Source organism: Strongylocentrotus purpuratus, unplaced genomic scaffold, assembly GCF_000002235.5.
Source record: "Strongylocentrotus purpuratus isolate Spur 01 unplaced genomic scaffold, Spur_5.0 spur5_scaffold_17, whole genome shotgun sequence".
Lineage (NCBI taxonomy): Eukaryota > Metazoa > Echinodermata > Echinoidea > Camarodonta > Strongylocentrotidae > Strongylocentrotus > Strongylocentrotus purpuratus.
Window position 1 is genome coordinate 11,509,367 of NW_022145602.1, and position 13,224 is coordinate 11,522,590.

General features: G+C 43.9%; 1 protein-coding gene across 1 annotated transcript; it reads left to right on the forward strand.

The window, feature by feature from the left end:
• The first annotated feature begins 529 nt into the window (after nt 1-529).
• LOC115925023 (serine/threonine-protein phosphatase 6 regulatory ankyrin repeat subunit C-like) lies at nt 530-12,863 on the forward strand. The gene is made up of 5 exons (XM_030988164.1): nt 530-612; nt 1,293-1,525; nt 2,588-2,892; nt 3,238-3,420; nt 12,702-12,863. The coding sequence occupies exons 1-5, from the start codon at nt 530-532 to the stop codon at nt 12,861-12,863; spliced, it is 966 nt and encodes a 321-aa protein (XP_030844024.1).
• Nucleotides 12,864-13,224: the final 361 nt, after the last annotated feature.

The following is a 13,224-nucleotide window of genomic DNA, read 5'->3' on the forward strand; positions in this document are numbered from 1 at the left end:
ATCAGCCAAGGAGCTGAGGTGAATAGGGGAGATAAAGACGGCGTAAATGCATTACACACTGCTGCTGAGATGGGTCGTCTTAATGTCACAAAATATCTCGTCAGCCAAGGAGCTGACATGAATAGGGGGGATAATCTCGGTTGGACTGCATTTCACGGTGCTGCTCAGGAGGGTCACCTTGATGTCACCAAATATCTCGTCAGCCAAGGTGCTGAGGTAAATGAGGGAGATAAAGACGATAGGACTGCCTTACACGTTGCTGCTTTCAATGATCATCTAGATGTCATCAAATATCTCGTCAGCCAAGGAGCTGAGGTGAATGAGGGAGATAAAGACGATAGGACTGCATTACACGTTGCTGCTTTCAATGGTCATTTAGATGTCACCAAATATCTTGTCAGCCAAGGAGCTGAGGTGAATAGGGGAGATAATTTTGGTAGGACTGCATTACACAGTGTTGTTTTCAATGGTGATCTTGAGTTTACCAAATATCTTATCAGCAACGGAGCTGAGGTGAATAGGGGAGATAATGTCGGTTGGACTGAGTTTCACAGTGCTGCTCAGGAGAATCATCTTGATGTCACCAAATACCTCATCAGCCAAGGAGCTTACGTGAATAGGGGGGATCATTTTGGTAGGACTGCATTACACGTTGCTGCTTTCAATGGTCATCTTGAAGTCACTGAATATCTTGTCAGCCAAGGAGCTGACGTGAATGAGATTGATAATGACGGTAGGACTGCATTACGAAATGCAGCTTTCAATGGTCATCTTGATGTCACCATATATCTCATCAGCCAAAGAGCTGAGGTGAATAAGGGAAATAATAACCGTAGAACTGCTTTACACGTTGCTGCCTTTAATGGTCATCTTGATGTCACCAAATACCTCATCAGCCAAGGAGCTGACATGAATAGGGGGGATAATCTCGGTTGGACTGCATTTCACGGTGCTGCTCAGGAGGGTCACCTTGATGTCACCAAATATCTCGTCAGCCAAGGTGCTGAGGTAAATGAGGGAGATAAAGACGATAGGACTGCCTTACACGTTGCTGCTTTCAATGATCATCTAGATGTCATCAAATATCTCGTCAGCCAAGGAGCTGAGGTGAATGAGGGAGATAAAGACGATAGGACTGCATTACACGTTGCTGCTTTCAATGGTCATTTAGATGTCACCAAATATCTTGTCAGCCAAGGAGCTGAGGTGAATAGGGGAGATAATTTTGGTAGGACTGCATTACACAGTGTTGTTTTCAATGGTGATCTTGATTTTACCAAATATCTTATCAGCAACGGAGCTGAGGTGAATAGGGGAGATAATGTCGGTTGGACTGAGTTTCACAGTGCTGCTCAGGAGAATCATCTTGATGTCACCAAATACCTCATCAGCCAAGGAGCTTACGTGAATAGGGGGGATCATTTTGGTAGGACTGCATTACACGTTGCTGCTTTCAATGGTCATCTTGAAGTCACTGAATATCTTGTCAGCCAAGGAGCTGACGTGAATGAGATTGATAATGACGGTAGGACTGCATTACGAAATGCAGCTTTCAATGGTCATCTTGATGTCACCATATATCTCATCAGCCAAAGAGCTGAGGTGAATAAGGGAAATAATAACCGTAGAACTGCTTTACACGTTGCTGCCTTTAATGGTCATCTTGATGTCACCAAATACCTCATCAGCCAAGGAGCTGACATGAATAGGGGGGATAATCTCGGTTGGACTGCATTTCACGGTGCTGCTCAGGAGGGTCACCTTGATGTCACCAAATATCTCGTCAGCCAAGGTGCTGAGGTAAATGAGGGAGATAAAGACGATAGGACTGCCTTACACGTTGCTGCTTTCAATGATCATCTAGATGTCATCAAATATCTCGTCAGCCAAGGAGCTGAGGTGAATGAGGGAGATAAAGACGATAGGACTGCATTACACGTTGCTGCTTTCAATGGTCATTTAGATGTCACCAAATATCTTGTCAGCCAAGGAGCTGAGGTGAACGATGGAGATAATGACGGGAGGACTGCATTTCACGTTGCCGTTTGGAAGGGTAAACTTGATGTCACCAGATTTCTCATCACCCAAGGAGCTGAGGTGAATAAGAGGGATAATGTCGGTTGGACTGCATTTCACAGTGCTGCTTTCAATGGTCATCTTTATTTCACCAAATATCTTACCTACATAGGAGCTGAGGTGAATAGGGGAGATAATGTCGGTTGGACTGCATTTCACAGTGCTGCTCAGGAGGGTTATCTTGATGTTACCAAATATCTTATCAGCAAAGGAGCTGAGGTGAATGAGGCTGATAATAACGGTAGGACTGCATTACGTGGTGCTGCGTTTAACGGTCATCTTGATGTCACCAAATATCTCATCAGTCAAGGAGCTGAGGTGAATAGGGGAGATAATGAAGGTTGGACTGCATTATGCAGTGCTGTTTTCAATGGTCATCTTGATGTCACCAAATGTCTCATCATTCAAGGAGCTGAGGTGAATAAGGGAGATTATAAGGGCCGAACTGCATTACACATTGCTGCTCAGGTGGGTCATATTGATGTCACCAAATATCTCATCAGTCAAGGAGCTGAGGTGAATAAGTCTACTGATAAGGGCAGGACTGCAATACAACTTGCTGCACAGAATGGTAACATTGATGTCACCAAATATCTGATCATTGAAGGAGCTGAGCAGAATGAGGAAGATAATGATGGTATGACTGCATTACACCATGCTGTGCAGAATGGTTACCTTGATGTTGTTAAAGTCCTTATGGCAGGAGGAGCACATTTTGACATAGGAGACATTCACGACCAGACACCTCTACATCTGTCCTTAGTCCTTGGGTACGAAAGCATTGCTGATCTATTCACGAACTGTTCCAATGCCAAGGTAAACAATACACACAGTTATGTCGAATTTATCCACCCTGATGTGAATGTGAAATGACAAGTACTGAAATTTAATTTAGAGCAGATAATGCATTAGCTACCTATCCTTTTTTTTTTTTTTTTATCATACTTGACCAGCTCGAGGCAGACTTACTGTCTTTGTATCGCCAATAATGATAGTACATAATTAAAACTCCAGTTAGACCTCACTGCTGTTTCAAAGATTTTATAGACAATTATAATTTCTCAAATCATTGGATTTACTTGATCACCTGTCAATATTTAATATTTCTTTTTCATTCTCAAGCTTTCATACTACGTATTTTCTTATGTCCAGCTTGACCAGACTGATTTAATGGATATCCATATTGCCATCCAACACGGTCACATCTCTACCATTGAGAAGTTAGTTTCTGAGGGAGCTGATCTCAATATCAAGTCACCTGAAGGACAGACGTGTCTCCATGAAGCGATTAAAATCTGCAATAACAGCGAGAAAATTGTGAAAGAAACTGAAACTCTAAGAAAGGTGAGTTCTCCCCAAGAAGGTTCTACGACAATTACCCCCTGGACAATCACCCCGGAAAATTACCCCCCGGAAAATTACCCTCTGGAGAATTATACCCCATGGGACAACAACCCCCCCCCCCCCCAATGACAATTACCCCCCCCCCCCCCCCACCCCGGAAAATTAACCCCCGGATAATTAACCCCCGAGGACAATTACCCCCCCCCCCCGAGGACACCTACCCCGAGGACAATTACCCCCGAGGACTGTTAGCCCTAGGACAACTACCCCCCGTGGACAATCAGGATTCAATAGCAAAAGACGATCTGACACATTGAGAGATGGCTGCGAGCCAATACGATTCCCTGCATGAACCCATATTCGTTCAAATACTATAGCACGTTGTCTTCCTCATTACTACACATTTCCCTTTAATTATAATTTATGCAACGCCAGTGCTGTTTCTGATTTTCACCGGGGACGCATGGGGGACGCACGGCCAGCGCATTGTAAATTTGCAATTTGGCCAGTGCGTTGTCGTCCGCTAGATGTGCGTCATCATTCGTTACTCGTTCGTCGAGCGCGCTGGACCAACGCTAGATCAACGCTATTCATTCGTCGTCATTTGCTGTGTGCGTCGGGATTTTTTGGGCATGCTCAAAAGTGTGCGCGGAGCTCGACGCATGAATGTAGACGCCAAAGGGACGCCAGACATGTGCGGAGCACGCTAGACCAACGCCAGACATACGTGGAGCACACGCCCTGAATACACGCACCGTGCTAGCAACAAGCTATGCATTCGGTGTCAGCTCGCTAGCTTCTTCCGAATCCTGACAAAAGTCGGAATCACGACTTTTCCGATTTTCAATGTGCCGGCCGTGCACCCCCCCCCCCCCATGCGTCCCCTCTGTGCGACCGGGCCTCAAGTTTAGGTAATCGTCCAGCGCTTCTCAAAATGCATAGAAATACATTTCTCTGGAGCTGCGTTATTTCAACTTTTTGTTAGTCACGGTACCCTTTTAAGAAATGAAAGGTTCTCCCATATCCCAAAGTCTTCACAGACTTTTCATTTTGCATGACTCTGGCACTCGCCAAGTGCTATGTACACACGTATGGGCAAATTTAAGAATAAAAAAGGAGAAGTCTTTTTTTTTTAAACTGATAAAAAAAAAATTGTAATCAACACACTATAAAAGATTTAAAGTACGCACCTTACCGCCGAATGAACATGAATAAAAAGTGATGTATTCGGTCATGACATTGATACACGAATATGAGGATATTCGGGTCTCTCGCTGCCCTGATTTATCATGTTTTTAAACGTAATGAGTGTAGTAACAATGTAATCTCGAAATAAGAGAGATAATATATATTTGAGCGCCTTGCTATCAAAATATTGTCAGCGAGCGAGGAAAGAAGACACGTTAATATCTTTAAAATGTTTTTTTCTCATGTTATTACATACTCTAACCGTTACTGATATTTGTTTTTGAACAAAATTAACGTTTTACAAAAATAATTAACATTCTCTTGCGGGACCCTGGTTGAATGAGATGATTTGACAGAGAGCGGATATTTATTTCCTTTTGACATGGCACCGTTCATATAACTTGAAGGCAATTTCTATTTCAAAATAATTTAACGTTCAAGAAAACAAATGATACTTCAGCATGACAACAAAAATATATTGATAACGTGAGGAAAACCGTAATTTCGGATCATGGATGAGGGCCCATTATTATACAAAGACAAATGCACGATCAGCTGATTAAAACAGTTGCAGAGGATGCGTAAATGAAATCTTACATCCTATTATTTCTTTGTTTTTAGTGAGAGAGGCTGTAACGCGTACTCATCTGCGCGCAATGTTTTGTTTAATTTCTGAGTACTATGTAATTTCTTTACGGGGGAATTGGGCAACCTCCACCCCCCCCCCCCCCCCCCCACATCGAATTGCATAATTTGAAAAGACTGAACTGAACTTCATAAATAACGAAGAAAATGAAGGCTTATAATATTTTCTGTTAATAGCATTTAGAAGAGAAGCTCGCAAATTATGCGTCACAGTGTTGGAAATTCATCTGGGGTGATTGTTTTTGGGGATTGTTGTCCTCGGGGGGGGGGGTATTTGTCATCGTCGGGTTGTTGTCTTTGGGGTAGTTGTCCTCGGGGGTAATGGTCCTGGGGTTGTAGTTGTCCTCGGGAGGGGGGTAATTGTCCTCGGGGGTAGTTGTCCACGGGGGATAGTTGTCCTCGGGATAGTTGTCCTCGGGGAGGGGGTAATTGTCCTCGGGGGTAGTTGTTCTCTGGGATAGTTTTCCTCGGGGGGAAGTTGTCCTCGTGGGGTTGATGTCCTCGGGGGTAATGGTCCTCGGGGTGTAGTTGTCCTCGGGAGGGGGGTAATTGTCCTCGGGGGTAGTTGTCCACGGGGGATAGTTGTCCTCGGGATAGTTGTCCTCGGGGAGGGGGTAATTGTCCTCGGGGGTAGTTGTTCTCTGGGATAGTTTTCCTCGGGGGGAAGTTGTCCTCGTGGGGTTGATGTCCTCGGGGGTAATGGTCCTCGGGGTGTAGTTGTCCTCGGGAGGGGGGTAATTGTCCTCGGGGGTAGTTGTCCACGGGGGATAGTTGTCCTCGGGATATTTGTCCTCGGGGAGGGGGTAATTGTCCTCGGGGGTAGTTGTTCTCTGGGATAGTTTTCCTTGGGGAAAGTTGTCCTCGTGGGGTTGATGTCCTCGGGGGTAATGGTCCTCGGGGGTAGTTGTCCTCGGGGGGGGGGGGTAATTTTCCTCGGGGAGTAAATGTCTTCGGGGGGGGGGTAATGGTCCTCGGGGGTAGTTGTCCTCGGGGGAAAACTTATCTCGGGAGGTAGTTCTCGGGGGAAGGGGGGGGTTATTGTACTCGGGGGGTAATTATCAGGGGGGGGGTATTTTTCCGGGGGGGGGGGAGCAGTTTTCCGGGGGTGATTGCCCAGGGAGTAATTGTCCTGAAACACCAACGAGACCGACAACAGACCGACGAGAGTCTGAAGAACAAGTACATTATGGCGGGTTCCCACTGCCGATCAAACCAACCTGACCAAGCCCGATCAAGCTATTTTGGCCTGGTCGGGCTCGGTCGGCAAGGGCGGTCGGGGTCGGTCTACCTTGATCGGGGTCGGTCTACCTTGATCGGGGTCGGTCTACATTGATCGGTATCGGTCTGGCTTCCTACACGACAACTTTTGGCATGTCAAAAAATATCGTGTAGGGGTCGAGAAGGCAAGCGATCGTACAGCGATCGTGTATTGGTCGAGTAGAGGTCGAGCTGATTGGGAATCGATCGTATAGAGGTCTAGTTTGGTCGGGGTGGATTTTTCCCGCCAATCACTACCCGATCATCTCGATTTATATACAACTTCTACAATATTGGTTCCCGATCAACTCGATCAACAACTCAACTGCTTCACAATCGGTACATGTCTGCCCTAAAAACAGTTACTCGACCGAAATCGCGCACTTCTCGACCGCTCTCGATCTTTCCGATCGCAACTCAACCAAGGACGCAATTACGTGCTCATCTAAAAAAAAAATCGTACCAGCATATTAATACTAGTTAAGTTAATCGCTTCTAGAATTGGTAGTAACATATTATAACGACACGGCAGGCGCGGATCCAGGATTTCTTAGGGGGGGGGGGCCACTTTTTTTTTTTTTTTTTTTTTTTTTTTTTGGGGGGGGGGGGGGGTCCGAAAAAAAATCGTAACGACTCAGCCAGCCGCTAAATAAGCGAGGGGGGGGGGGGGGGGAACAGGACACTTTTTTTTTGGGGGGGGGGTCTCGAAATTTAAAAAAAATGACTTTTTGTTCCGTTGGGGGAGGGGTGAGGTCACCTTTTTTAGGTCAGCCATTGGCATTTTTTTTTTTTTTTTTAAATTAAAAAAAAAAAAAAAAAAAAAAAAAAACCGAAGGGGGGGGGGGGGGGGAGGGTCAACCCCCTAACCCCCTCCCCCCCCCCTTCCGTACGTGCCTACTCGTCTGAAAATAGTTTTTCCCCTACCTCGGAAGCTTTTACGTTTCATTAAATCATTAGAAAAAGAAGACGATTCGGTGTACAGTTTTTTACTCCTAATCCTCGTCTTAATTCATCCCCCTCTCCCGCGCAAAGCTCGGAAGCTTTTACGTTTCATTAAATCATTAGAAAAGAGAAGACGATTCGTTGTACCGTTCTCGACTCTTAATCCTCATCTGAATTCAGTTTTCCCCTCCTCCCTCTCGCGCGAAGCGCGGAAGCTTGTACGTTTCATTAAATCATTAGAGAAAAAAGACGATTCGTTGTGCCGTTCTCGAAAATAATCCTCGTCTGAATTAATACAACTTTTACGTTTCATTAAATCATTAGCGCAATAAGACGATTCGTTGTACCGTTATGACTTTAATCCTTGTCTAAATTCAGTTTCCCCCCTTCCACGCGAAGCTTTTACGTTTCATTAAATCATTAAAGACAGAAGACGATTCGTTGTACCGTTCCCGAAATTTATCCTCGTCTGAATTAAGTTCCCCCTGCCCTCCCCCGCGTCCTCCTACGTCCTCTTCCTTTACACTCCTCTCTTTTTTGGCAGGCGTTTATTGGGGGACCACCCCACCGCCCCCCCCCCCCTGGCTACGCGCCTGCTGTCAGATGAACATAATGTTGATACCTTGTCCGCCCCGGAAGCTCAGGGGTTTAAGGTTTTAATTTACGGTCAGATTAGCATTCAGGGGTCCGCCTTAGCACCCTAGACGGGGTCCATGGGGCAGAGCCCCGGAAGTTCAGGAGTTTAGGCATTTAATTACGGTCAGATGAGCATTATTTTGATACCTAATTGTTACAATGGCAGGTCACTAATTGGCTTGGGGCTCAGGGGGCGGAGCCCCGGAATCTCAAGGGTTTTAGGCACTCAATTACGGTCGGATGAGTATCGAGGGGCCCGCCTAAGGGCTCTTGGTTGGGTCCAGGGGGCAGAGCCCCCAGAAGCTCAGGGGTTTTAGGCGTTTAATTACGGTCAGATGAGCATCTTTGATACCTTATTATTTGTGACACTAGCAGGACACTATTTGGCGTGGGGTCCAGGGGGCAGAGCACCCAGAAATCAGGGGTTTTGGGCATTAAATGACCGTCATATGAGCATCTGAGGGCCCGCCTTTATAGGCCCTAGGTGGAATCCAGGGGGCAGAGCCCTTAGGATTTTAGGCATTAATTTTAATCATGGTCAGATGAGCATATTTTGATACCCCATTATAATGTGACACTGGCAGTTAACTATTTTTTCTTTCTCGCTCTCTTTCTTTCTATTTCTCTTTAATATACTTTTCCAAAGAAAGTGTGGGGGAGGGGCTCGAGGATCCCGATCCCCGCCGCTCCGCGGGCCCTGATATGTAGGCATCTCAAGAAGCATTTTCTTGCCTGGCTGTAAATTTAGGAATTTGTCATTTTCCAACAAACGCATGAAGTGAGGAAAATTATCTCATTTCAGCATTATTTGTTAACCACCGTTATGGAATTATAAATAAACCACGTTTGAATTCTATTTCTCCAACCCCCCCCCCCCTCCCCTATCAGTATGCCAGTGCCCCCCCCCCCCCTCCGATCTACACCTTGTTGGCGGGAAAATTGCAACTGATATCCCTTACCTTTTTTCATTCTCTTTTTTTTTCCTTTCCCTTTCTCTCCTCTTTCACTTTCCCTTCCCTTCCTTATCTCTCTTTTAGGTTTGCTGGGGGGGGGGGAGGGGGAGGGAGACGGTTATTTTGGTCCCCAACCCGCTCCACAAATTGTTGGCGGGATTAACCGCAACTGATCTCCGCTTCTTTACTCCCTTTTCTTTTTTCTTCCTCTTTTTGTTCCCTTTTAGCTCTCCTCTTTTCCTTTTCCTTCCTTCTCTCTTTTTTTAGCGGGGAGGGGGGGGGGGGGAGGTTAGGGTCTTTTGCCCCCCCCCCTCGATCCATAACTTGTTGGCGGGAAAATTGCAACTGATATCCCCCTTCTTTTCTTTTCTTCTTCCTATTTTGTCCTTCCCTTTATCTCCTCTTTATCTTTTTTCTTTCCCTTTCCTTTCTTCTCTTTTATTTTTTTATTGGGGGGGGGGGGGGGAAGGGGCAAGTCCTACCCCCCTCCGATCTCCTTTTTCCCTCTTTTCTTTTCTTCTTCCTCTTCTTTTTTTTCCCTTTCTCCTCTTTTCCTTCTTTTCCTTCTCTCTCTCTCTCTCCTTTTTTTTTTTTTTTTTTTTTTGCGGGGGGGGGGGGGGGCCAAGGCACGCTCGGCCCCCCCCCCCTGGATCCGCGCCTGGATCCAGGAATTCCTTGGGGGAGCCCAAATTTGAAATTATGTGAGCCAAATATTGGTATGTAAATGGCAAAAACGTTTGGGGGGGGGTAGACAAAAAAATCGCCATCACCCCACTCTTACATGCAGGCCCCGCTGAACGTTTCATGGCGGGGGTCAAGGGTTGGGGGCCCCAGAAGCTCTGGGGGAATAGGCATTTAATTACTGTCAGATGAGCATATTTTGATACCTTATTTGTGACACTGGCAGGACACCAATTGGTGTGGGGTCCAGGGGGCGGAGCCCCAGAAGATCAGGGGTTTTATAGATTAAATTATCGTCAAATGAGCATAGTTTGATACCTTATTTGTGACACTGGCAGGTCAAAAATTGGTGTTGGGTCCAGGGGGCGGAGCCCCCAGAAGCTCAGGGGTTTTAGGCATTTAATTACGGTAAGATGAACATATTTTGAAAACTTATTGGTGACACTGGCAGGCCACGAATTGGAGTCAGGGGTTTTAAGCATTAAATAAACGTCAGATGAGCATCCAGGTGCCTGACTTTGGGCCCAAGGTGAAATCCAAGGCAGAGTCCCCGGAAGCTTAGGGGTTTTAAGGCATTTAATCACTGTCAGAGGAGCCTTTTTTTGGGGGGGGGGCCGGAAATTGGAAATTTATGTCGTCAGATATTTTTTTCAGTGGCTGGGGGGGGGAAGACTTTTTGTATTGATTTCTTCAGCACACATTCTTTGTTTTTGTTGCCACACTGTAAAAAATAATAGTCGAAATAACTCAATAAAATTGAGGAAAAGAATTGCCTTATTTTTATTAAGTAAATATTACCTACGGCATCTTAAAGGTACTATGTCCCATTTCCAGGCCAAAAAATGAAAAAGTTAAATTCCAACTGCATTTGAAAGATAATACTAATTTAGAACTTCCCTAAAAAAGGTGGGGCTTAAAAATGTCTTCAAGTGGGAAAATAACGACTATTAGTTGTCAAATCGACTTTAGGGCTATAGAGCCCAAAAGTAATAGTCTTGATTTTCAGACAATTGTACCGAATGGTCATACGTTTTATGCTACGCAAAGATTCAATCAGTTTAATCTTGGCCATCACAAGAAGTGGGATATTGATATAGACAAATGCTCATGTACCCTTTACAACTCTTTGCATGTATGTTATTACCAAAGAAGAAAAAAGCCAGTCAGTCACTCAATAGTGTCTGACAGTGAAGTCTAGCAAGTAAACGGGTTTCCTTGCATACTTTGAATATGAGGACGCTGCTAAGGTTTAAATTTCACAGATAGGACATACATGACATATTCATAATTCCTGCAAAGTTCTACAGCATTTGAGGTTGGATGCAAAAGGGACATAGTACCTTTAAGTAGAATTTACTTATTTTGCTGAATAAATTTTTACTCAGTTAAATCGAGTTACATTAACGTAAATAATTTAAGTATTGTAATCATTTTAGATAATTAAAAAATAGCTATGATAGGATTACATATTGCACGATTTGGTACCCATCTAATCTAACAAGTAACATCCACTAATCATTCACTACTTCTATTTAACCGTACATATATATCTACCACCATCACAAACTATTACATACGCTTCAATTCGACACATATTGAAAGGCTCCAAATTTTATATTTACTTGATCGTAGCATCTTAAAAGGAAAATTGGTTGACAATTTCCTGAAATATCAAGTTTTGATTTGTTTTGAACTGGGTAACAATTAAAAATTGTCTTGTCTTTGCTTAGCCATGTTAAATGAATTAGTAAATGTTTAAAGTCCTTAAATTTTCATTCAACCACAAAAAAGAATTGTTTTATTTAAAAAAGAGTTTAATTTGGTCTTAATGAATATTCATAAATTATGTAAATATTTCTATTACGCACTGCTTCGGTCCTTACTTTAAAAAGATAAGAATAATCAACATAAATTGTTTGAGTAATACGTATAATTTCTGATTTTGAGTGAAAATTACTAAATTAATACAAGCTGAAATTACTTAAAGTTCTTATGTATTTGATTTTACTTAAATATTCCACGTATGTTCTACTAAATTGAAAGTTTGAGTTAGCAAGACTTAAATTTAGTGCGTAAGTGGCAAAACTAATGTTTTCAAGTAAATTCTACATGGAAAAAATACGTAAAAATTACCAATGAACAAATTCTTTTTTACAGTGCAGGGGGCCCAACCCCCGGGCTCAACCCCCCCCCCCCCCCTGGATCTGCCACTGCCCACAACACTTTAACTGTTCGATTTACATCTCTTTACATTTACATAAGTATCTGAGATGAACTGAACGCTGATACAAATTGAGTAATGTACCATCAGCTGACGATAATATTTTGTGCAACCACTCTATTCACGAGGCATCTTTGATCCCTGTTCGAAAAAGGTCGATCTGATTGGGTCGAGATCGTGTAGAGATCGTGTGTACGTCTACTTGGTCTAGTAGGGATCGCGTTGGGATTGTATGTAGATCGGAATGATTGAGAAGAGATCGAAGCTGTGATCGACTATACGTCGTGCAGGAGTCGTGAATGGTCGAATGTGTGTCGTCAATGGTCGAATAGCGGCCGGGAAGAGCTTGTGTGTAGGCATGGGGTCGGGATTGGTCGGGGGAAAATGGGTGATCGGGCATGATCGGGCTTGGTTGGGTTGGTTTGATCGGCAGTGGGAACCCACCATTACGGCAAAACAATGGTCATGTTTGGAGTCTACATGGAGTCGTACTAGCAGTGCGACTGACATATACTGTTAGTTCATTAGCGAATCCTAGAATCTGAAACCCGTGGTTGGTCCAAGAAAATGTGTACGTTGATGTATGTTTGTGTGTTTGCAAACTTTGTGTGTATGGGGAAGTTGACAAGTAAATAGGGATTTATACTACTGTGAATCCAAGAGGAAGCGTAAAACCATCCTTGTGATGCTCGTCCACCTTGACTATTGATGGACGATAATGTACTAAGAAAAACAAATATATTTGTTTTCTGTTTAAGATCTCCGATGAGTGGTACGGGGGCGAACTATCTCCTAAGAAGGCCTTGGTGTTTTATCTCCTAGAGAATGGAGCCAAGGTAGATGTAAAGGATGAGAGAGGCAATCTACCAATCCAATATGCCAAGGGCGAAGTGGTCAAACAGATGATTTTGTCGAGGTGATTCTTCCATTTCATAAGGAATATCAATTTCCCTGTCAGTTTGGGGGCAAAAGAGATCGTACTTTTTGAGATTTGGTAAAGGAATGGTTTATTTTTCAGAAGATGTGTTAGTGGGACAATAAGATCTTACATTCTTTAGTAACCCTTAATTTGTTCAGGGCTTCTAATTCAGGACTACAAGGTCGACTAATCTATCTCTGTTTTCTTTCTAGTCAGGTAAACGATTCACATTTTCTCCCACGTTTGTTTACCGTAGTCCTTTATATGTTTGTAGTTTACGACATTACCAAGTGCAAAGGTATGTGTTAGTTTCTTCATGTTATACCTAATGATAAGTTTAAGCCTCGCCTTAAATCGAAAAT